Source organism: Thermobia domestica, chromosome 15 (assembly GCF_964235325.1).
Source record: "Thermobia domestica chromosome 15, izTheDome1.hap1.1, whole genome shotgun sequence".
Classification (NCBI taxonomy): Eukaryota; Metazoa; Arthropoda; class Insecta; order Zygentoma; family Lepismatidae; genus Thermobia; species Thermobia domestica.
In genome coordinates this window covers 173,020,814-173,048,467 of record NC_137468.1, presented here as the reverse complement: position 1 = coordinate 173,048,467, position 27,654 = coordinate 173,020,814, and the positions used below count along the sequence as shown (strand labels likewise).

Below are 27,654 nucleotides of genomic sequence, written 5' to 3'. Positions count from 1 at the left end.
CGGGTACCCTGTGTGAGATCATCTTCATAAAGTATGCTCATAATTGTAGTTTGTGTAATCACTAAAACACCACGTTAAATTTAAGTTACAAATCTGCATAATTGCAATTATTATGAATATTTATTCAAAGTAGTTTATCTAAAGCAAAGAAGAGACTTACTAAAAAATAGGTACAAAGTTGAATAACACAAATAAGCCATTAGTAATACAAGTATACATTTTCTATAACTCGTAATTTTCCACCTCAAAACAAACCTGAAATCGGGTTTATCTCCTGTTGGTAACTTTTACATGGTAAACCATCCGCAGCGGAATGATGTCCATCCTTCAGCCAAGAAATAACTAGCTCGTCTACTTTGAGCTTGTCTAGCGGTGGGCCATTAACATTGATGAGCAACAAGTTAGACGATGTTTGAGCACTTAGTCTATTTCTAGTATCAGTCATCTGTAAATTCATAATGGGAAATCCCCGTTCGCACTCTGTCGTGGAAATTGATAATACTTCTACGAGACGTAGAAATTTCTGCATGTTCTCATCGACAATTTGCTTGTTCGACTTACGTCTGATAACGATTTTTCACGGTCAGTTTTGAAATACTCAGCAAGAAGTATACCTCTATCACCATACACCTTTTCCATATCGACCATGTCAGTTGGCAATGTCGACCCATGTAGAACAAAAACTTCATCTACCACGCCTTTGATAGGGAATCTTGTGAATAAATTATGAATTAAAGCCTAATAAACTGATGATTTCTTACTTGTTTATAAATTTAATTTTTGTAATTACACATGAAGGTTTGATACCATTACCAAGTTCCCTCCCCCGTCTAGAAAGCGAAAGGGAACGAGGTTCCTGGAAAGTGATCAGAGATGAATGGGAATTTCCCACTTTCTTCAACTTCAATTACCACACTGCTGTTTGCCATGCGCCAAATTACGATGAATTTAAATTATCATAGTATAATTATTTCCTTGTTGAATTATCAATACTTTTCAGTTGAAAAAAGGATGAAATTTGAAAGTTCCAAATCAAAGTAAGTAGACTAACGTAAAGGGAAGAAAGTGTAAAATTTTCCATATAATTATGCGTACAATCCAAACTTAAAATTTCCGTATAATTAAGCTTACAGTAGAAATTTTATGTCTATTTTAGTCACAAGTTTTTGGGTTGATTGCCCTGTGCTGTGAGCGCTCCATATAATAAACATAAGCTTCAGCAATTATTATAGTAGAAAGCAATGGATATATGAAACGAAGCACTATACTTTTTGTTTCTGATTTTTTTTTTCTTAAATAACATCGATCGTTTTCGATCATTTTTACAAACCAACTCACTATCAGTTTTCCATATATAGAAAGTGCCCACCCACCACATAAAGGAGAATTTAAAAAAATGCTAGGACATATTCTGTTTATTTTCACTAAAGAGCTAATATACTGAATTTCAGCTCCGTAAGTTTAACGGCTTGCGAGATACTCATTTTTTTTCGCAAGAATTCGGATCCTCACTACCTCCTTAGGATATTATGTATTATAATGAAAGCAGTATAACATCCCAGTTTGGATTAAGGCCTAACTATATACCAAAAATAATTTCATTTCACTTTGCAATTTGACTGTGATGATCAGGCACACATAGTTACATTCAATTTTTTTATATAATAATTTATATATTACAGTGATTCAAAAATGTGTTTTTTCCAGTAGTTAGCTCTAAAAACTTACAGGTCTCGAAAGCCAAGTAGTAGTATAAGTCCTATTGCTATTATTACAATTAAAAATATCAATATCCAAAAGTGCCTGAAGTTCTTTTTTCACTTGGTTAGATATAGTCACCTCAGGTAGTAAATAGACAGAAACAAGTGGAAAAGGAAGGGAAATGAAGGTCTTGAAAGTAAAGCGAAGACAAATTTACCAGTCTTCAGAAGATACTGTCTACCATGCAGTGAGCAGAAAGGGTCGGTAGATCATACTGAGACGGTGGGTCGCAGTGGGTCACGGTGGGTGGTGGGTCACATGCTGTTGACCCACGACCCACTGACCACTCATAAAACTTGACCCATGACCCACTGACCCACTCCATCTCTGCGCCCTACCCTAGTCAATTGAGATAATGTGTTTTTAAGTTGGTCACAAGGAAGCGGGTGAGATTAGATTTACATTGAAGTTGCGCCACCCGAGTGTCACGTAATATCACGTGATATTATCATGGGGGGCAAAGGTGGAACAAAACGAGCCCTGTGGGGTCCCTAACCTCCTTCGCTCGCTAACGCTCACTTAGCTATGTTTCGTAACGTAAGTAAATAACTTTTTTTTAAAAAAAAAATCAGTAAAGTTGTGTGCAAAGTTGACTAATTACCACGTGACATTACGTTACGACCCGGTTGGTTTCTACTCCCCACTATCCCCTACAACCCCTTACTTCTCGAGGTCTCCACTTCTTACTCTCCTGTTGGTTTATAAGACCTGTCAGATATCTCTTGGTAAATGATGGAAAAAGCACAATTTGTGTATTATATATCACGTACAAGGGCAAATGAGTATTTTCATCTTATTTTAATGATAACAGTGTCATGAGAACTTAAAAAAAAAAATAATTCCTTGCGTCGGGTTTGAACCCACGCGGGAAGCGATTTTCATTATCAGCCCGCTCGCTAGCATGCTCGGCTACGAGGACCGACAGCAGCTGGCATTTGATTTGTGCTATATGAATACTACGGATAATAAAACGGATAACTCCAACCAATCAAAACCGTGTATTTAGCTCCTATGGCTACGGTTGAGCATAATTAAAAGATATGCTATTCCTCAATCGTAAAGCAAGAATTTTCTAATAGAAATTATTTTAATTTTCTCCTAAGCTTTTTCATAATTTCTTCATATTTTATATCAACAGGTAACATATTGTAAACTTAACACCACTATTATTTACACTTTTTTTGATATATTGCTGATCGGTGATTATACAAATGAAAAATCATTCTTATTTCGTGTATTATGATTATGTACACTCATGTCCAAAATTATTGTCGCATGTCTATAAATACGTTGTTGTAGGAATATAATTTGATAACGAATTCGCCGGTATTTCTTATAATGTTAGTATATGTATAATCGGGAAAGACATGTATATGGCAAATTTCATGTCAAAAGAGCAGTAAATAAGAACAATAAAACGAAAAATAAAACTTTCTTGTTCATTTAGCAACATTTTGTTTTACTCGCTCTAATTTTCGTATTTATTATTCTTTTCGTATGAAATTTACCACAAATACACATTTCCCGATTATACACACAATATCAGTATTAAAAGTACCCTGCAAAATCATTATCAAATTATATTCTTACAAGAAGACAGTTATAGATACGCGACAATCATTTTGGACATGAGTGTACATCTTTATTTATGGAAGTTAATGAATGATCTCTTAAATACAAAAAGAGACGATACAAATACAGGACGTTTCAAAACAACACCGACAACGTTTGGGAGATGATCCCTGACACCAAGATAAGAAAAAAGTATAGATCAACCTGGGTGCACAAATGCTTCCTTCCGCAGTTATAGGCTGCCGAAAACACGAAAAAATGAACTTTAAAGACCCATAACTCCAAACCTAAGGGACCTGCCGTAGCCGGGTGAAGACTTCACTTAGGAACTAGTACGTACCCTATCCAAGTTTCAGAATCCTGCGGTACTTCCGCAACAATTTTTATAGAAGTTAATGAGCACTTCAAATTAAATGGCGGTACCCAAACTGCATCTAAAAAAGTTGTTGCGTGAGTACCTTAGGATTCTGAAACATGTATTTTTGGATAGCGCACATATTAGTTCCTAAGTTAAGTCTTGACCCGACTACTGTAGGTCCCATAGTTTTGGAGTTATAGACCTTTAAAGTTCATTTTTTCTGATTTTCCGCAGCCTATAACTCCGAAAGGAAGCATTTGTGCACCCAGGTTGGTCTATACTTTTTGTCTTATCTTGGTGTCAGGAATCACCTCCCAAACGTTGTCGGTGTTGTTTTTAAACACCCTGTATAAACTATCCACTGGTAGTATATTAACTTTATTAAACAAATGTCTACAACAAAATTTCGGTTTCTTGCCGCAAAGTATTCTTATGACTTTCTTCTGAATTTTGAACACATTGAGTCTCTGACTTGAATTTTTCCAAGATCATATTGTAATACTGACAAGTAAAGAGTCCCAATGGATGAATCGAGTTGCGGGATGACACTTAGTGCGCCTGATAGCGGATGTGAAAATATGTGTATATGCAAAGTTATAGCGGCTGAGCGCCATAAGAAACGAAGGGGGAGGGGGTCAAAGTCGTTGGGAGAAGAGATGTGCTATGTTATTGAAATTCATCAAATAAACTGTTGAATCATGAAAACAGTGAAAGATAGACAACTCAAACGGTGGTAATTTCACACATTGGCCAAAAAAAAAAAAAAAAAAAAAAGGCAGAGTGGATCACGAACCTCCGCTTCAATCTTGAAATACACCATTTTGGAATCTGTGATATTTTTTGAAGTGGAAAGGTCATGTAATATATCAGTTAGGGCCAGCATGTTCTCAAAAGTCAATTATGAACTTTAGTGATCGTTATCTGTACTTATTTGCAAGATTTAGGATCATCTTTATAGTTGTTTACGAAAATCTAGGAGACTGATACTCGTATGTTGAAAGTTTGGATTACCACGAAAATACCTGTATGTTAAACATATCTAAAAGCCAAGAAAACTAACAGTGAAAATTGATATCCAACAGTGCAATTTAATAATAATAATAATAATAATAATAATAATAATAATAATAATAATAATAATAATAATATATAAAACTTGGATATCAAATTTCGCTGTTAGTTTTCTTGGCTTGTAGATATGTTTAATTTCGCATCCCACGGTAAGCTGTCTCGTATAGTCTTGGTGCTGAAATGAACGTTAAACTCAAACTCCTACCAACCAAGTATATTTTTGTGTCTTTTAATTGTGTTTTAATGACATTATTCATCTCTTAATAGACCTACATCCTTTTTTATATGTGGGGTGGCTTAGTGGTAGAGCGTTTACTTCTGGTATATGGAGTCCTCGGTTCGATCCCAGCTCGCGCCAAGTGAGATTTGTGGTGGACAAAGATCATGTGCGTGGGTTTTCTCGGGGTCCTTCTGTTTCCTCCACTTTCTTCATTCCACCATTTTCTTTCATTTCTCTTCATGACATCACGATCGATCGAAATTAGGATATGGTCGGTACGGTGTCCACAGACGAACATTAAGATGTTGAAACCAAATTATTAAACGTAAGGTTGGAAGGTTGGGACGTCAGGTGGATAGGAGATTAAAACGCAACCTCTTATTCTCTCTCTCTGTGCATCGTTGGGTTGCGTTAACAATGTGAGAGGAATCATTCTTTTAGACAGAAAAAAAGTCGCACGAATTACCATACACTTTAGCTATGCAAGAGAAAGCGCAATGCGTGCTGTGGTATCACGAAAGCAAATCGCCCATCAGTAACATAAGTAACGTAAGTGGTCTTAAAAAAAAAAAAAAAAAAAAAAAAAAACTTGTAATACTACCCTATGGAACTGACCAGTATTTACATTATTATGTCAAACGGTTCTTCTGTAATCAATTTTTGTAATCAGGGCAAGACTTTATCCTCATCCTGTACTTTACGCTTCCTCGCAAAACTTCTGTGGCTTGCTGCGACCTAGTTGGAACAGATAAACGGAAAACAAAAGTTTGTTTGGATAACAACCCTTTCATAGTGTACAGTGCATTCGCCAAACTATCAGATCAAGTTAAAAACCGGTTTAAAACGAGATATTTAAATTAAGCCATAAAGTAAATTTTCGTGTATAACAACTTTTTTTTTTCTAGTATTTAAAATTACCATACACTTGAATGGATGTTTAGCATTAAAACGAAGTCAAACTTAAAGGAGAAACTTTGATACCATTTTGTTTTTCTAAAATAAAGGAATTTCTGTACGTTTTACTATTCTTGTGGATTGTCAAATGGAGACTTAATTTAAATCAGAGTTTCCAGCGAAAGTAATGGAGAAAGTTTTCACTTTTTTGTTACTGTCAAACGTGTTTCGCTTCCGCCTTATCTCCTGCTCCTTCTTTTACTCGTTATGTTTCGTTGAGTTTTCTTATTTGCTTGTTCAAGATTCATTTACTCTCACCAGCAGCGGTTAAATTGTTAACTTCGTTAGTAAGTTTCCCTTAGCCGAAAAAATCGTCTTTCTTTGATTTTTAGCAAATCTTGGTTATAAGCAGATACTGTACTTACTTCCCGTAACAGGTTTGTTAAGTCCAAGCCAGAAATGTGGTGGCCAACAATTGAAATATCGTTTATGTCAATACTTGCACTATTAATATAAACGATACTTCAAAGACTCCAGCTTTGAGGTCGCTTTTCTCCTGACGTCATGGACAATAAGTTTTAAAATATTGCTGTTAGATTCGGCGTCCTCAAATTACTGTAAAAAAGTGCAATTAGGAATTTAAAAAGCATTTATTTTTACTAGTGGCATGATCGGATATTCTTTGGTAGTCAAAAACACTAGAACCAACGATCTGTATACCGTAATATTTCATGTATAGCACGTGCTGAGCTACACGAGGCCTACTATCGTGACAAATTTGGTCAATATATGATTAATATCGTCGATAGCATACCACACTTCTTTCTTACAGTAACCTTTCACTAAGTCGAACCCCAAATTTTTGCCCAATAACTCAAACCAAAAGTCTGTACATCATAATTTTTCAGGTGTGTTGTGTACTAAGTTCATAAAGTTCTATCATACATCCAATTTTGTTCAAGAGCACCTTCGTGGCTAAGCGGTTAGCGAACGTCCTTTGACGTAAGATATCCGGGTTCGATTCCCGGCGGGGGCTCATGTGGTTTGGATTCCACGTTAATCAGTAAGTCCACGTTTCATACACCCTCGCTGCTGAACGGGACGTTAAAGTAAAAAATCAACTCAACTCAACCAATTTGATCAAAGTCCGATGAATATACTGTGTGTACTGTCCGTCTGATATTGATTTATTTTTCATAACGAAATAATGGCTATAGTATACAAGAAAACAATGTTTTCTCCGCGGAAGATGAATCACATTGAATTGTAAGTGTTATGACTACGAGATGTGTTGAAATACTTACTTCAGTTCTATATCACATGATGACTGCTTAGGATGATAATTAACCCTTTTAAATTCTGGCCTTTTGGCGTTTTGCTTGAGTTTCAGATAAGCAGCGACAGTATCATCCCTAGTTACCCTAGGATCATGGTTCATAGCTCGTTATATATATATATATATATATATATATATATATATATATATATATATATAAAGAATGAAACAGCCTTTCAAACAGTACCACTTACATGTCCCTATGATGTACCGGAGTGGAATATTTGAGGGAAAATCGGGATTTTTTTTTTTTTTTAAAAAAAGATGTTTGGGGCCCTCTGGGCCCCACATGGGTCTACGCACAAGACTCTTTTTTTTGGGGGGGGAAATACTACTTAGTGTACTAAACAACTGTACCAAATTTTGTCCTCATAGGTTGAATAGTAAGGGAGGGATTTTTTTTTTACCTCTGTGGGAAAGCATCAAAAATGCACCCAAAATAGGCCTAAAAACACAAAATGTAACTAAAATTTCTTGACACGTCCCTATTTACCCTAGGATCATGGTTTATAGCTCGTTCTCTTCAGAATAGAGCTACCTTTCAAAAGTACTATTCAAATGTCCCTATGGTGCATCTGAGAGAAAAAGCAGAAATCCCTCAGTTTTTCTTTTAAAAAAATCCTTTTTTTAAATTTTGGGGCCCTCTGGAGCCGCTCCTGTGTTAACGCGGACATCAGAAAAAAATTTAGGAAATAGCATCTGGTATACTGAGTCCATGTACAAAATTCCAGGCTCCTATCTTGAAAAGTAAAGGAGGGATTTTTAAAAAAAAAAAATGCCCACAATGCCCCATTTCACCTTAAATGACCCGGATTAAATATAAAAATTTCCTGAGACCCCTAATTAACATAGGATCATGGTTCATAGTTCGTTCTTTTTAGAATAGAACAACCTTTTGGACAGTACTACTCGCATCTCTCCATCTTTTATATAAAGCAAGAAAATTGGGAAGAAAAGAAATTTTTAACAAGAAAAATCACTTTCCCCCGTTTTCTTCCTCTGGAGTCGCCCCCGTGTTAACGCAGATAGCAGAAAAATTCAGGAAATAGCAACTGGTATGCTGACTACGAGTACAAAATTCGAGGCTCTTATCTTGAGAAATAAGGGCGGGAAAAAATATTTACCGATGTCCTACGCATATTCCCAGAATATTGCACATGTCTGCTTATACAAGATCTCAGATAAAAATTTCCGGAGACTTCCTTAATTAACCTAGGACCATGGTTCATAGCTCGTTCTCTTCAGAATGGAACACTCTTTTACATCGTATTTTCCCCATCATGTATCAGAGGCGGGAAATTTGAGGGAAAAGGAAAATTTCCCTGAAAACATTGCATTCTCCTTCCCCCTTGTCACCTCTCTGGCTGGTACAGAGCCTCAGAGCTGAAAAATATGATACTAGGGTATACACTAAATGTTTGTACAAAATTTCAAGGTCTGAAACAGCTTCACTGATTTTTTTCTCACATTGAACGAGGCCCGTAACTTCAGAAGGGGGGCAGGAAGGGCAACTGTCCCTCCAGGGAAGCTCCCCGCCGTTCAATGGGGCCTACTTTAAGACAAAAGTTTCTTACTCCATATTTGGTACGAACATGAGGTTATAAATGAAGCATCAAACAGGTTCAGTACATTACATGAACAAAACAGCACACGAAAGGTAAATAAAACAAAAATGAGTCATGGGCTCATTTCAATAAAAAAAATTCCTACTATTAGGGGCCCTAGAAATAATATTTATTCGTACGGCATTGAGATTTATCAATATTGTCCCCTTAATTAATTTGTTATGTATTGAACGGGCCCAGGTGCGTATAAAGGGCTCCGGGGTGCCTATAAAGAGAAAGAATGAAAGAGGGGGGCCCAAGAATTAGAAATAGAACTTTTCTAGGGGACCAAATACGCGTATTAATGCTTGCTTCCCCCCCCCCCCAGAAAAAATCTAAGTTACGGTGGTGCATTGCACCAATTATTTGTTTCCTTAATGACTTCTTTGCTAATAGTATGTAACTTGTGCAGATACTCCAATAGATGTGGGTGTACTGACAACTTGTACCACATTGTCGATAGTCATAAAACACTTTTTAATACTCTGCTAGAAACCTGTACCGTGGTGAAGGCCCTTGCGGAAATATAAACCGAACTTCATGTAATTCGTAATTTATTGATATCATTTCTATTACCCTCCACTGGTTACCGTAATGCAGGCAACAAAATTTCTTCTTTACCGATTCCTTAAGTACTTTCAATAGCAGAAGTTCTATTCTGGAGGAAGCATGACATAAGTTGATGGTGCATAAAAAGCTGACCATTCATTTTTCGCAAGCCAAAAGTGACTTCACTGAATACCAATTACTGGTTGTAAACTTTCCCATTCTTCGTTTTTTTTCTTTCTTTCTTTGTTTTCCTTGTCTGTTTCAGTTCCTGACAAAACGCGAGTAACGCCAGAGTACTTACTACTTGTTAGTAAACTATGTGTCTGTTTTTGCGAAAGGTTATGTCACGTAACCACATCCTTCACAACCCCTCCAATATAGGAGCCTTTGCCATGTTCAGATTTATGGAAAAGGTTCTACTGCTTTATCGGGCATTTGAAAGCGATTCTTAAAGTAGGATGCAGAACCATCTGAAATCACTGATACTGTTCGTGAAATTCTAGGCACTTGGCGGTTTTCTTCGCATTTTTGAGTTGTTTTTATGGCTATGAACGCATGAGCCGAATCGGTGTTTCGGCCGCGTTGGCTCAATGTAGAACGTTCGTCTTTGGGGTTCCTGGTTCGATCCCAGTTCGCACCAAATGGGCTTTGTGATGGACAAACTCGTGTGCTTGGTTTTCTCGAGGTTCTCCTATTTCCTCATTTCGCTATTCCTCATTATCACGTCTCCTTTAGCGAACACGACATAATCGTGGGACGTAAAACTCCAAGATTTCCTATTTGTGTGTGTGTCATAAGAACACACTATTGCAGTAGATCCATGGCTAAGCGGTTAGCGTACGCGCCTTTGGCGTGGGAGACCCGGGTTCGATTCCCGGCGGGAGCTCATGTGGTTCGGATTCCACGTTCATCAGTAAGTCCACCTCTAATATAGCCTCGCTGCTGAACGGGACGCTAAACTAATATCAACTCAACTCAACTATTGCAGTAGAGATGAAGATTTGTTTATTTTTCCAGTAATAACTGTAAATTTCACTTTACAGAATGACAGTCCAGTTTTCAGCGAAGTCTACGTGCAGTAAAATAGAATTTGTATCTTGAGGTTTTACACGACGCTTTTCGGTAGCAATTAACTCTGATTTTTCTTCTTTTTTTGTTTTTACTTTTTTTTTTTATGTAGTCCCAACTTACTATTCATACACTTTAACATGCAACGTACATGAATACAGAAATTGACATAGTTTTCGTATTTCCTGTATGGCATACATGTCACTTTAATTGTAATCAGGATCAATATTTAAATTCAACACAGGATATTTACCGCACCCCTGGAGTAGACAGGTGTCATTTTCTTCTGAACATAGAACTATTGAAAATAAGTCATTCATGACTGATTCAATACAGACTGCACCTTTTATTTATTGCAATGTAGTAGCAGCTAAGTTAAAATTAGCACAGCACAGCACAGCACAGCACAGCACAGCACAGCACAGCACAGCACAGCACACACACACACACACACACACACACACACACACACACACACACACACACACACACACACACACACACACATACATACATACATACATACATACATACATACATACATACATACATACATACATACATACATACATACATACATACATACATACATACATACATACATACATACATACATACATACATACATACATACATACATACATACATACATACATACATACATACATACATACATACATACATACATACATACATACATACATACATACATACATACATACATACATACATACATACATACATACATACATACATACATACATACATACATACATACATACATACATACATACATACATACATACATACATACATACATACATACATACATACATACATACATACATACATACATACATACATACATACATACATACATACATACATACATACATACATACATACATACATACATACATACATACATACATACATACATACATACATACATACATACATACATACATACATACATACATACATACATACATACATACATACATACATACATACATACATACATACATACATACATACATACATACATACATACATACATACATACATACATACATACATACATACATACATACATACATACATACATACATACATACATACATACATACATACATACATACATACATACATACATACATACATACATACATACATACATACATACATACATACATACATACATACATACATACATACATACATACATACATACATACATACATACATACATACATACATACATACATACATACATACATACATACATACATACATACATACATACATACATACATACATACATACATACATACATACATACATACATACATACATACATACATACATACATACATACATACATACATACATACATACATACATACATACATACATACATACATACATACATACATACATACATACATACATACATACATACATACATACATACATACATACATACATACATACATACATACATACATACATACATACATACATACATACATACATACATACATACATACATACATACATACATACATACATACATACATACATACATACATACATACATACATACATACATACATACATACATACATACATACATACATACATACATACATACATACATACATACATACATACATACATACATACATACATACATACATACATACATACATACATACATACATACATACATACATACATACATACATACATACATACATACATACATACATACATACATACATACATACATACATACATACATACATACATACATACATACATACATACATACATACATACATACATACATACATACATACATACATACATACATACATACATACATACATACATACATACATACATACATACATACATACATACATACATACATACATACATACATACATACATACATACATACATACATACATACATACATACATACATACATACATACATACATACATACATACATACATACATACATACATACATACATACATACATACATACATACATACATACATACATACATACATACATACATACATACATACATACATACATACATACATACATACATAACTTCGATTTTCAGGTTTCCTACAATAATGCTTTGTATTTTGTATATTTATTGTGTCCTATGTTCGTATATATTTGAGTGACTTCTTCAGTCTCTCATGATTGCTATCATAAAGTGTTTTTTCTAGGTTTTTCTTTTTCTTTTTTTTTTATAGTAAAACTTAGGGATTACTTTTGAGATCTTAAGGCTCAATAGTGCAGAGCGTTCTGGCAACAATGTTAGGATGTGTTCTCCATTTCCAGCCTGCACCCACATTACCAAAATCCTGGCGCCGGCCATGCACACACACCACCTCCGTGGGTTTTCTCAGGGTACTCCCATTTTCATATTCAACCAATTGTTCCATTATCATTCATTTGCCAGACATATGCACGTACGACTTCGCATGCAACTAAAGAAATAGAGGAAAATTATGAGAAAATAGAAGAAATTATAGATAAGGAGAAGAGAGGTGCATGAGTAATTCTAATGGGAGATTTCAATACACTTGTGGTGTAAAAACAAGAAGGTAGTATCGTATGCAAATATGGTTTAGGCGAAAGAAATGAAAGGGGAGGGGGACTGGTGAATTTCTGTAGACATACGGTAATTCACTAGTAATTGGGGACACTTGGTTCAATCAGCACAAGAGAAGAAGATATACATGGAAATCACCAATAGACGGCGGAAGATATCAGATAGACTATGTTATGATTCAGGACAGGTATCGGAACATCTTAAAGAACGCGAAGACCCTTCCCGGGCTGATAGTTTCTCCGATCATAATCTTGTGCTGGCCGAAGTAGACATTCAAACTGAAAAATGTAAGCAGAAGAAAAGTAGGTAACAAAGTGTTGAATACTGAAAAGTTGAAAAACGAGGAAATAAGAAATCTTTTCGCTGAAAAATTCGAAGAAAAATGTTCAAACGAGGAAACGATAGACCCAGGTAGTAACGCACGGTGGGAACATATTAAACGTTGCTTACAGCAGGCTGCAGAAGAAGCAGTAGGTTACCGCGAACACAAAACGGCTAAGAAACCATGGATTACAGAACAGATGTTGCAGAAAATGAGGGAGAGGAAGACGTGGAAACGGGTTGATTCAGAAGAGGGCAGAAATATGTACAGAAAGTTAAATAATGCATTACGAAGAGAAACAGACAGAGAGCGAGGGAAGAGTTTTACAACATATACAATGCGTATTCAAACTTTGATGCAGAAGTTCAATTTTCTGTGGATATGTATGTAATTCTGATCTCACATTAAGCTGTACATCATGTCTGATATATCATCGGTATTTGAAAGAGACATTAAATTGCTAATAAGCAAATGAAGTACCCGCAGCCAGCCCCAAAATGTAGGTTGGCAGTAGAAGTTATCCAACCATATTATAGTTTATTTGCAAGCCTACCATGAAAATTTTAGAGACAGCAAAAATTTAGAGGGCCGCCCCCTAGACCCCCGTGGATGCGGGACTGGTTCGATCCCCACTGGATATTGAGCCCGAGCAAGCGCGAGCCTCAACGACATAAGTCAATGTAAGCCTGTTGCAAAATGGACATATCTGGTGAATACTGAGAGTGTTGTCAGAAGGAAGTAAGTCTTATCAAGAAGCTGGAATTCACTGCTTGATCATTTCTTCTCTTTTCTCTTTCTTTCTTTAACGGTAACCGAAAAAGAAAAGAAAGCCATAGAAGTGGTACTCATCATAACAAATATGTCAGCTCATTCAAATATAGTTTGGAGAATTTCAATATATTTCATATCGCTAAAAACAAAGAACAGAACACCTTGGTTTCAAGAGAACTAGTATTTGTTGTAACCAGTTTATCTTAATTTCAAACGGGCAAGACACAGGTAGGTATGTTGAATAACATTTCAGTGCTGAATTCTCTATAATTGGATCATGTTTGCAGCTTACATTCATTAAATAAAGGATATTTTTGTTAGTGCCTTTTATTTATTTTATTTATTTTTTCATCAAAGAAACACTAAATTTGTGAAATGATCCATCCTCCCGTATTTTTTTAAGAAGTTGCTTTTTTCCTTTCGAACAACGATAGGAGAGATGGAAGTATAGCGGTTGAGAGCCGTACCAACAGTTGCAGATTTACCCCTGCGACTATACGCACAAGAAAGTAAACATATCCCTTTCGGCCAAGCCTACAGGCTGATATATATTCCGACATTTATATACTGAAAAAATATATTATAGATTTGAGTATCACTCACATTATGCAATCCGTTTTGAGGTCTAGGGAGGTCTAGGTACAACGAAACAAAAAGTTAGCAAGAAATTTTCTGGAAGTCGTAACATGGTAACGACTGTAGTAGGTAGTATTTCTTTCGAAATCTACCAACAAAAGACATTAGTGGATTTTTAAAGGTTAATTCCACTTCACGCACTGCTTACAAATGTGGTCGTCTTGCAATTCCATAGGGAATTATACTCATGTTATTATTCTGCAGGGTGCGCGTTTTCCCCCAAAGTAGTAGGGCGAGTATTTCCCCGATCACAGTACACACACATATGTATGTCGCCCTGCAGCGAAACTAGCATGTTGTTCCGAAAATTGCCGACTTCCTATGTAATCTATGAATTGCGTTCACGATGGCTACCTGAATCGCAATCCTCTTTGCTTTTCTTTTTCTCCTAAAGCACAACACTTAATATTAGATCTGTCACTTTTTTGATGCCACACATACACATTCATACAATACATTGTCAACAACATAGCTATAGTTGTGAGCGAAATTATCCTTTCTGTGCACCAACACATAGCAGTGGTATGAACGTCCTCCTGTCAGTTAAGAACAACAACTTAATATAGCAGCTTCTGCCACAGGCTGTCCGTTTTCTTACGAAGTGCGCAATTTTCCCGGGGCGCATATTCGACGCAATGACCTTAATTATAACTAGCCCTCACCAACGTCAAAAAATTTATTATAAACACACGAGCCTATATTAGGTTCATTGCTTTACGAAATTACTGACAGTACAGCATGTGTGCCTTGACCAATAAATGTCTGTAAGGATGTAATGCAGGGATGCAAAGAAGCAACAAAATTGTACTAGCCCACAACGGCGCCGATTTCTTTGTAACTTTGGGGGTGCCCATTCATAAAAAATACATACAACAATACCTATAACAATACAAATACATGTAAAATGCATATTCATAAAAATACATGAGGCCCACATGAGCTTTGGGGGGATCCCGGCTCCCCAGGATCGGCGCCCTTGCTAACCCAAGAAAAAGCTACTAGTCCACATCCTAGAAAAGAAATCATTTACTTACCTTCGGTATAATATTAAATACTCGCCCGCACCGATGAACCCTGCATCCCTGGTATAATGTAAATATGGAGCTACTCAGGACGATCGAGCAGTGTACAAGATAATGTGACCACAACATAAGTCTGCATATATTGCACACCTCGTTCTGGTCTCGATCAATGCTTGTCTTTTGATCTCGGTCTCTCTCTCTCTCTCGAGAGAGAGAGCCAAGTCTTGATCTCGTGTCGATTTTATTCGTTTTGAACTAAAAACTGGATTTAATCGAATCGTAATGCAAATTTTAGGATTTTTCCATATATTATCCATTACATTCTTCATTCACTGCTGTCTTCAATACAGATAATCATGTTTACTATCTTAACAAATATTGGTAAATCATTACTACAAAATGTTTTATTTTAGATGTGTGAAATGTTTCATTGTCGTGTTACTTTACAAGTTTTAATTTCCGCTTTATAACAACCTTCCTATAACTTCATTTTTTGTTTAATTCTTTAATCTAATTGCAAGGCGCTAACTTTTGCTGTGCACGGTTCGTGGTTGAATTCCTAAACAGATTAAATTATACTCCAATGTCTCACGCCCACGCGATAAACGTCACCAACACTAGTGGTCCACTTGCCGGTAAATGTCGATCGTCGATATAGCGACACGTCGAAGGATTGCCGCGAGTGTGCCACTGGCGGCAGGTTTTTGTAAAGTCGAAACAGATATATAGATTCGGTGTGTTGAAATTACCATTGCGTAGCAGCGAGGACTTAATTTTGGTCGGCGTTTCTTCGATTTGTCGCGGAGAATCGCGAAGGGTCCAACACGAACTATCACCAGTCGTGCATGCGGTCATTATTATATATTAATTTCTCCTGACGAATTGTTCCTAAAGTGTGCTTCAGGGACAAGATGCTCTATATCATGAAGTGAAAAATCTTGAGAAGAGTGCGTATAACTGTGTGAATTTAGATGGCAACGGTCGCCGATCATTAGAAAGTGAATATGGGAGCAAAGCAAATCTCTTCGGGTTCAAAAAGGCACAATCTTTCATTAAATATTCACTTGGAATAAACCTCTCCTCGACACTTGTAAGAGCGGTGTCAAATTCTGTAGAAGGTTTCTACTTGAAACTTTTTCCACTGGCCTTCTTGCAGAGACGAGTCTTCATCAGAGCAGTTTTAATCAAAAAGCGCTTTTTACGTCGAACCCTTTTCGTTGCAAAATCAACATTTATCCTGAGATGAAGTTCATTTTTATCCCATTCTGTGTTACGATTTTCCGAAACCACTTTAACGTTTCCATACAGATGAGAAAATTTCTCTGAGTACCGGTAACTTAAAACGTGTTGCTAGTGTTTGGACCATTTCCCACGCCGTTAAGTAATCCATCTTTGGGGACAGTGGATACACTGAGAAAAAATGTAGGTGGCGTACTTAAAAAGATATGTTACATGCGTAATTCCTGTAGTTTTTGGACTTAACGTACAGCAGATGCATAACTGAAAACGCATGTTTTATAATATTTTTTGTATAAGTGTTCCATCTATACGTACTTTCTGTATAAGTGTTCCGTATGAAACAATGTAGGTGATCAGGATGTCACATACAAATGGACGTATATAACATAGCTGACGAAGGTAACATAAGTATATATATGTGATATACGGAAAACTGTTAGATGTTAGCGATCCTGCAACGGTATGATGTAACACCTAAGGGCAGTGCCTATGTAGCATACGGATAACGTATGCTCCGTACTGATTTCCATAATAAGCAAGAGGATACCGTATATTTGTACAATATACCGCTGTCCGGAGAACGGATTTTTCTCTGTGTAATTCGAAGTTATTTGTAAAGAGCTTCTGTCATTAGTTTCGAATTTCAACCATTTGTTTCTTAAACTTATTGCTGTCCCTGCTTTGCTCTCTTTGCACTGCATGTGCACTGCATATAATATTTTAAATTAAAATATAAATATTGGGCTATTGAGCCTTCAGTATAAAATGCTGTCGCTCTAGCAAAATTTTAAACGTTATCGTTCTTACAATGCAGATGATTCACTGATCTAATCAAAAGAGCGACTGTTAACTTTTAACCAGAATAAACTTACAATTCCATAACTATTGAAAATTCAGCCAGACGGAGTGTGAAGATGTCTTTAAGATATGTTAAACGTAATTTACGCATAATTCGGATATTAAAATTTAAGAAAATTTTATTTTAAAAAATATTTCAATTTTTATCTAAACATTCCTGACTACTAAAGTCAAATACATTAATAAATAACACTATAAACAATAACACACAATATTCTCGTCTTAATTAACAGTTACTTTTCTATCTGAGAACACGCAGGCGCCGCGCCGCTTATATCGAGTCGCGACGCTAACATCGCAGCAGTCAAATAACGCAACGAGAGATTGAGCCATATAGCAGTCACAAGGCTACTTGTGATAATACTAGATTAGATCGAGTTGTTACATATCGCCTAGGATATCTGGCAGTGCTAGGTTCCGCAATGAGGAGAGCACTGCGACTTGATAGCATATAGCGTTTAAATAATCGGCGCAAACCGGCGGTAGCTCTGTTATATGAAAAGACAATAATGGAAATTTTAACTAAAATTGTCTTGACTTCAATACAACTAAGCCTGTTTTATTGTGACAAAAGGGCGCCATAAGAGGGTGGGCACCGGCGGAAATCTCCGCCTCACCACCCTGTCCAGTCTGACACTGGAATTGGTATTCACCAACATATCCCAATGCTTTCCAATATTGCTGTACATAATATGCAGGGTTCCTGGAAAACCTGGAAATAAAAAGTGTGTCGTGGAAACGCCCTGGAAAAGTCATGGAAAGCAGAAAAATGGTGAAAATCCTGAAATTATTTATGAACTGGAAATGTCCGGAAATTTATGTTGTATAACAGTTGTTAGAAGTGTGTATATAAAATTTGCAGAGCTATGATGAATGAAATGCTGTTACATTATTTATTTCAGAGGAAAATATGTTGATCAAATAATTCAATGTTTAATTAGATTCAAATATTTCATTACAGAGAAATAAATTATCACTCTTTTTTTTCATTAGAAAGATATGAAAGAGAAATAATTTACATTTACTTATTACTCAAAATTATACATGAATAAGGACATGTAAAAAGTGTTAAATGCCATGATAATTCTATAAATAAAAGTTAAGTATTTCTTTTTCTTATTCTATATTAATTTAAATCTTGTTTCCCATTGGGATGAATTGTGGCCTTTTCTTACAATACATTAATATATTTTTCTGTGCTTCAGAACATAATATTCTGTTGCATAAACCAAACTGTCCTATATTTTGTCAGTGTCATACTGGGAGGCCTGAATATCTCGTCTTGTCTCAAATCTCTCTCTCTCTCTCTCTCCCTCTCTTTCTCTCTCTCCCTCTCTTTCTCTCTCTCTTTCTCTTTCTCTCTCTCTCTTTTTTTTTCTCTCTCTCTCTCTAAAAAAATTCTAATTTTTAAAATTATTTCGAAAGACTCACTTAATCAGAAAGAGCTATCTGTCTTGGGATAATACCAGTATTTATTATTAAATGAGTTGATTTTGAGTTTAGCGTCCCTTTTAGTAGCGAGGCTATATGAGACGGACCTACTGATTAACGTGGAATCCGAATCACATGAGCTCCACCAGGAATCGAACGTCTCCCACGCCAAAGGCGCGTACGCTAAACGCTTAGCCACGAAGGAACCCCACTTTTTATTAAAATAGCTAGAGAATGCCTAAACTTAATAGTTGATCTTTCAGAATCAAAGTTTATTAATTATTATGTAAAAATAGTGACTTGTAGAGACTCTAATAACATGCGTTTAGGTAAAACGCGTTTGAATATTATTATTACTATTGTTTTAAATGTCGATGTGAACTTCAGTGTTTGAGCACATCCTGAATGAAATTCTGTGTACGCCACTGGTGTAAAATATATTATACATTTGCTTGATATGTCGTTTCAATTGTATATTTACGTGTCGCGATCGGTTTCGAGTTTAACGTCCCTCTTCAAACCGACGCTATGTAACTCGTGACCATACAGTTGAATGTGAAATCCTATCCACATGAGTTATTACCGGGAATCAAAGCCGTTGCGCTTTCTAACTATAGAGATGTGCTAGTGCTCCACATATTTACTAACTCTCGTCTTCTGGCTGAAATGTTACATGGAAGTTGGGTTGCATTTGTTCAGGCGTTTGTGATACTAGCAAAGATACTGGATCCGGCCAGTGGAGTTACTTTTGCTAGTGACTGTACAACCCTCATATGGAAAGAACATTGACTACAATCCACAATTAGAAAAGAAAAAGGATAATAATTTCAAATTAAAAAATAATTAATGATGCATTTATCTTTCCATTTGCTTTACAGATACCATGATATTTGTTTGTTGTGGTGGACAAACATCGTGCTCGTGGGTTTTCTTGGGGTTCTCCCGTTTCCGCCCACTTTCTTCATTCCACCATTTCATTCATTACTCATCATCACCGTCTCCTTTAGCCTAACTGGCATAACCGTGGGACGTAAAACTTAAAGATTTCATTTCTTTTTTTATGATATTTGTTTGTATTTTACTAGAAGAAAAATAACACATCTTTTGGGCGGCGTTTGCTATTCGTATCTTCCGTAATATTTCGCTTCAGTGTTTTCAATTCGATATCAGGTTGGCGTTGAATGAATTAAATATTATGTTGACCATTTTTTTTCTTTCATGGATGGATAAGGGTAGATCAATAAATAATAATAATAATAATAATAATAATAATAATAATAATAATAATAATACAATGAAATTAAAAAAGTCAATCAAAAGGAGAAACGAGGAACATTTGATACGAACCGAAAGCAACTGCTCTGCCAGGCGAAGAGTGAAAGTGATAGAACTGGAGCTTACCTGTTGCTTGAGTCATTTCACTAACAACCTTCTCAGCCATTGACAGCCACTCGATGACAAAGCAACACAGGAAACACAAGGTGTCGTTGAGCGGAAGGAAAAGAAAGTGGTGTGTGTGTGAGAGAGAATGAGTGAGAGAGAGAAAGAGATCTTGGAATGATGTTGGACTTGAGAAAAAAAAAATCAAACAGGTTTCCATTACATAACTTCATTGCAACGATTTTGCAAATGCTGTTATGGTTAATTAGAGTAGAAATACTTAAGAAGAGTTCTCAAGTAACCATGGACAGCACTCTTTCCTGCTGGAGGGGCTATGGTGGATCAATGGTAGAGCGCTTACTTCTCGTGCGTGGGACCTCTGGTTCGATCCCCTGCCAATAGTGGACAATATCGTGTCCATGAGTTTTCTCGGGGTACTCTCGTTTTCTCCCACTTTCTCATTTCACCAATTCTTCCACCATTATTCTCTTGCCTTAAGATTAGAGTAAAGGGACAAGTTTTGCCGAGAGATGTCACTACAGTCTTCGTATCTCTTCCATGCATTTTTTTACCATTCACGAAAATTTAAAATTTCTCTTACAAATTTCAACCTAGAGACTTCATTTTTTTTAAGAGAAGGAACTTCATAACCTATCAAAGGGAACAATCCGTGTCGATTTTTTATTTAGAATTTTGTTCATTGTTGAAACAGTTCCATTGTTAAAGGTTTGGATATCTATTTCAACAATCAAGCCATTTTAACAATGAAGAAAATTTTAAATCAAAAATCGGCACGGATTATTGCCTTCGATAGATTATGACGTTTCTTTTCTAAAAAATTGAAGTCTGTAGGTTAAAATTTGTAAGAGAAATAGTGAATTTTCGTGAAAGATAAAAAATATATGGGAGAGATACGAAGACTGTAGTGCCATATATCGGCAAAACTTGTCCCTTTAAACCAACCTTAAGTATCGTCTTCCTTAGCCTAAAGGGCATAATCGTGGAACGGTAAACTGAAAGATTTCTTATCTTTCCTACTGGGAGTAAGATCTACTCCTACTCCCAATGAAATCCCAGTTTCCACATCCATAACCCAAAGGAGACCCAAGTGCCCACCAATATAACTGAAAGTGGATATACCTGAGCCATATTCTTTATTCATTAGTTTCAAATTCCGACGTCGCGTATTTATCTCTTCATATATACCGTTGTGTGTTTTTATTGTTTTAACATTTTCCTATGGATGAAGCAACTAGTATCGTACTTCGAGAGGCGGCTCTTGAGTGAAGTCATCGGTAAGAAATACAATTTTAACGCTACGAGCGAAGAAAATTAATTTGATGTTCCAAATGTTGAAAGAACCCTTGTATACAGCATTAGAATATTAAGTAGAAATTACTCTCTTTGCTCGTGCGATAAAATTATATATATATCACCTGTTTATTTCAAGAATGCCTGTTGTTTTGTATGGCTGCGAAACATGGTCACTTACTCTAAGGGAAGAACGTAGACTGAAAGTATTTGAGAACAAGATCCTGAGACGAATATTCGGACCCAAGAGGAACGGGAATGGGGAATGGCGGAAACTTCATAACGAGGAACTACATAATTTATACGGTTTACCAAACATTGTTAGGGTCGTCAAGTCTAGGAGGCTTAGGTGGGCGGGTCATGCAGCTGCAATGGAAGAAAGTAGAAACGTTTTCAAAGTCTTGACTGGAAGACCAATCGGAAAACGACCATTAGGAAGACCTAGGCGCAGATGGGAGGACAATATTAAGATGGATCTCGCAGAGATTGGAATATAAAGTAGAAACTGGATGCAGTTAGCTAAGGATAGAAGTCAGTGGAGAGCTTTTGTGAACGCGGCATTGAACCTCCGGGTTCCATAGGCCATAGAGTTAGTTGGTTACTTCAAGAGTGACATAACTATAAAAAAAAGAATCCTAACTTTTCAGGAGAAGCGTTTGAAAGTTTCGAAACACGGTGAAAACAATTTGGCGCAAGATCGACACAAGTGCCCTCTAGCGCCCAGTTTTGGAAGCACACCAGTGAAATTTGTTTTTACCAAAGAAAGACATCAAAATTAGCTTTCATTTTGTACTCATAAGTTAACAAGGGCAATTTTTGACTTCTGTCACTCTTGGAATAAATATTCGATATACGGTATTACCTTGGCGACTGGAGCCGCCACTATTCGGTTCCGACAAAAGTTTATGGCTGGAATATTTACTTACATAGTGCTAAAATGACTCAAATGGTGCGTACCATACTAGGCATTATGCAGAGAATCATTTTTAAAAACGCTCGATAGTGTTTTCTTTTAAAAAAGAAATTTTTGATCCTTTTTGAAAAATTGAATACCCCATGATTATGCATCAAAGCAAATGAAGACTGTGATTATGAGATGGAATAAAGAAAGTGGAAAGAAACGGGAGAACCAAGGGCGCCGATCCTGGGGGGGCCCGGGCCACCAAAGCTCATGTGGCACCCCTATTGTATTTATGAATATGAATGTTTGGCATAATTTGAATGCAATTCGTCTTAAAATCCTCATATATATGCCTTCTGCATCTAAATGCCCCCCTTCCCCAAATTTACAGAAAAATCGGTGCCCTTGGGGAGAACCCCGAGAAAATCCACGCACGTGCTGTTTATCCACCCCAAAAAGCTAGCTTAACGACACGGGCGCACACACAGAGAATCCACCGAGTCCGGACCCCCCCCCCTGCTCAAAACAATTTGGTAACGACTAACATTTGTAGAGTTTCTTAACAGAACTATACTTGTTTAACAGAGAAATGGTTGATGTAGGCTAAAGATTTGATTTTACGCCTCATCTGTACTCATTATTTTCTTATAAAAATAATCTTTTTTTTTTTTCTAAAACTATAGGTGGCAGTGATTAATAATTACTTATTGTCTTTTCGGGTGCAAAATAAGAGATTCTGGATCCCTTCCAACAAACATTCCTTAATGCGCGCCTGCTTGGCGGAAGCAGGGTTCGAACCATGTACCCCGCATACCAGAGGTTAGCGCTCTACCACTGAGTCATCGTGGCTCATTGTCGCAGCTAATGTCTATATGAGAGAAGAATTTTAAATTCGCTGGAACTTTAACAGAATGTTCCACATTAACGTTTCTATAATGATAAGTGAGTTTCGTTTCACAGTGTGAAACTACGTCAGACTTCCAAACCATGTCAATTTAATGCTGGAACTTGAAGTAGGACGTCTAGAACTATTAGCTGCAACATATTAATAAGATCAATAAAGAGCCTATTCCTCGAAATCTGAATTAATAATAATAAAAAAAAACATTAATCGCTATATATTACCGTTTTTGTTCCATGGTAATAAATGTTGAAACCGGAAAGCATTCATTTGAACGACTTCCGGTTTGAATATAGGGTTAACGGAGGAGGTGGAACCTATTCTTGGGACGCTAATTCGATTGCAAATATCCTCATTTTCGTATCTCTTACCATTCTTGCACTGTGAATATCAGTATTGAAACCGGGAGTACTAGTAAAATGTCAACCACTTCCGGTTTTGGTAGTGTGTTGCGGGTTATGATGGTATGTTCTCTTGACACCCTAGATCGTCTGCAGAAAGTTGTTTGTCTATATTTAATACCATTTTTTTGTTTTGGCGATAAATGCTGAAACCGGAAATGGTTTATTTTAACCATTTCTAGTTTGAACATAAAGTTAACGGAAAAAATAGAATATATTCTTGGAATGCTGGATCAATTGCAAAAAACCGCATCTCGGCATCTATTACTGTTTTTGCCCTAGGAGATTTTGAAGATAGTAAAAGGCAATTATTAGATTTATTACCATACTGTAATAACGAGGAAAGAGCTGATAGTTTTACAGCATTTAGCTCTCAAGCGTAAAACTCCCGGATTCGTCGAGTTCTTCTATTTACGAATGAAAACAAAAAAATGTATTTACACATAGAACGGGGAAGAGGGCCAGTGGGACATATCCCTCAAAAATTTTCCGAATGGGACTAAACTTTCAAAATTTAATCTTCCTGACGTCCTGGGAACGAAAATATATTTCAAAAATCTTCTCTTTCCCTATTTAGGATGAGTAGAGAGGACATATCCCCCATAAAATTGCACGATCTGTTTCTTGAGTCTAACCTAGAATGACTGTGTAGTTTGGAAGGAAACTTGTAGGCCAGAGCTACGGATCCTGCGATTTTTAAAAATCCATTTACACATACGAGGTAGAGTAGGGAGCATACCCCTAAAGGTTATCAGAATGGGGCAACATTTGTAGAATTTACTTCATCTGATGTCCTAAGGAATAAAATAATGTTTAAATTTTTTTCTTTCTCCATTTGGCTAAAGGATAGAAGGCGTATTTTCTCAAAAATGGCTCGGCTCTTTTTGAGAGCTTATAAGGAGTTGTGGGAGAATTGGAAGCGAACTGGTCAAATAAGATACAAGAGTTTATCATTGATACGAAGAATATGTTGAATATATACTAAATTTCTTATTATGTTCTATCGGAACAAGATCTAATTATTTTTTTGTTATTGAAGAAAGACAAAAACTTGCACAACGAGATAGACTTGCCAACATTGCTGTTAGGAATTATACATCATGTTCCAACCAGGAAAATGCGCTCACGGCTACTAACATCTCACGAATCTTCACACCGTATGAATGTATTGGCACTGGCAGTGATGTTCTGTATATATACAGGGCGTTTCAAAACAACACCGACAAAATTTGGGATGTGATTTCTGACACCAAGATAAGACAAAAAATATAGACCATCCTGGGTGCACAAATGCTTCATTTCGGTGTTATAGGCTGCCGAAACATGAAAAAAAAAAATAAAATTTGAAGGTCCATAGCTCCAACAGTATGTGCCCTATCTAAATAGTATGTGCCCTATCTAAATATCAATGTTTCAGAATTCTGTGGTACTTCCGCAACAATTTTTATATAGCTAGTTCGTGAGCACTTCTAATTACATGCTTGTAGCCAAACTGCCTCTATAGAAATTGTTGCGTGAGTACCTTATGATTCTGAAACATGTATTTTTGGAAAGCGCACATACTAGTTCCTAAGTGAAGTCTTGACCCGACTACGGTAGGTCCCATAGTATTGGAACTATGGACATTTAAAATTCATTTTTTCATGTTTTCGGCAGCCTATAACTCCGAAAGGAAGCATTTGTGTACCCAGGATGGTCTATACTTTTCCTCTTATCTTGGTGTAGGAATCACCTCCCAAACATTGTCGGTGTTGTTTTGAAACACCATATATATATATATATATATATATATATATATATATATATATATATATATATATATATATATATATATATATATATATATGAGAGAGAGAAAATGAAATGAAATCTTGAAGGTTTACGTCCCAAAGTTATGCCGGCTAGGCTAAAGGGGCTGTGATGATGAGAAATAAATGAAATGGTGGAACGAAGAAAGTGGGAGGAAACGAGGGAACCCCGACGAAACCCACACAGATTGTGTTTGTCTACCACAAAGCTCACTTGGCGCGAGCTGGGATCCAACCAAGGACCCCATGCACCAGAGGTGAATGCTCTACCACTGACCCACCGCGGGCCCTATAGAGAGAGGGCGGGGGGTAGATAAATAGGTACACAAATCGACATAACTATATTACGCAACAAACCGTACAAGGTAGAAGAAAGCAAAGTTTTTACTGGATGTCACAAGTGACATAGCATCCTAATACAAGGAGTGTGACGAAATTAGGTGGCAGCAAGAGCGCCGATTCTGAGAGGTCGAGGGGGCCCGGGCCCCCCAAAGCTCATGTGGGCCCCATTTTGTATTTGTGAATATACAATATTTTTCATAATTTGAGTGCAATTTGTCTTAAAATCTTCATATACCTTCTGCGGCGCCCTTGGGTAGCAGTGGTAATATGTTGGAAACGAATTATCCAAGATAGGTGCTTGTCAAAAAGTATTGGAAAGACCTTAATCTAGCAATGGATCGACAATTGTTGATAATGGTATGTATAAGTTCAAAATATAAATAAACCTCACCACTACATTCATGTGATCCCATTTCTCATTCTAGATCCCTTTGTTCTGAGAAATCAAGGCATATCCTATTTAACCCTTTGGGAATCCTATGGTACAATTTGTACCATAAGGGGTGTTTCATGGTACATTGCGTTATAACTCTCCTATTTGAGCTTTTTCGTCCGGGTTTTTTTTTTGTTTGTTTGTTTGTTTGTTTTTCAAGTCCAGAGGCATTGCAGAAGACACTACGGATGGTTTCACACCTTCCTGTGTCAAGACATAGGAGGTGATGACGTCATAAGTCTAAAATTTATATTTTCGTGTAATACTTTTTTGGGGGGGGCTATGTAAAGTATTTTTGGCGGGCTTATTTTTGCACGTAGAAGATTGAAATTTTGCACAAACATTCAGTACACCGAGTAGTATTTACTAGATTTCTTTTTCAGATTTCTGCGTTAAAACAGGGGGGTCCAGAGGATCTAAACGTTGAAAAAGGGAACTTTTTACCAAAAATCCCTTTCACGGGATTTTCCCGCCTTAGATACATAATGGACAAGTGAATGGTACCGCCTGGAATGCAGTTCTATTCTGAAGACAATGATGGGCGAAACATAACCCTATGGTAATTAGGGATGTCTCAGGGAATGTTTAAAAATTTCCCTCTGTATACGGGAATATGGTACATTGTCGGTATATTTTTTTTTTCGTGGGTTTACTTTTGCACCTGGAAAATTGGAATTGTGCATAAACATTCAGCCCACCGAGTAGTATTTACCAGATTTTTTTCAGATCTTTGCGTCAAAAAAAAGGAGGGTCCAGGGGGGCTAAAAGTTGAAAAAAGGATATTTAGACCCAAAAATCCCGTTTTCCCTCATTTCCCGCCT

General features: G+C 36.6%; 2 protein-coding genes across 8 annotated transcripts in view; one reads left to right on the top strand and one right to left on the bottom strand.

Moving 5' to 3' along the window:
- Nucleotides 1-27,654, top strand: part of LOC145671370 (DNA ligase 3-like) — a 965,078-nt gene that overhangs the window by 713,686 nt on the left and 223,738 nt on the right. The window lies entirely within an intron of this gene.
- Nucleotides 1-27,654, bottom strand: part of LOC145671368 (retinol dehydrogenase 14-like) — a 180,203-nt gene that overhangs the window by 29,884 nt on the left and 122,665 nt on the right. Inside the window, exon 1 of one of the 4 annotated variants that reach the window (XM_081740433.1) lies at nucleotides 20,758-20,873. The exons of the other annotated variants lie outside the window; for them this stretch is intronic. Coding sequence (XP_081596559.1) covers nucleotides 20,758-20,797 — 40 coding nt within the window. The 5' untranslated portion in view covers nucleotides 20,798-20,873. Of the gene's footprint in view, nucleotides 1-20,757; nucleotides 20,874-27,654 lie in introns of those variants that run through there. 4 annotated transcript variants of the gene reach the window in all.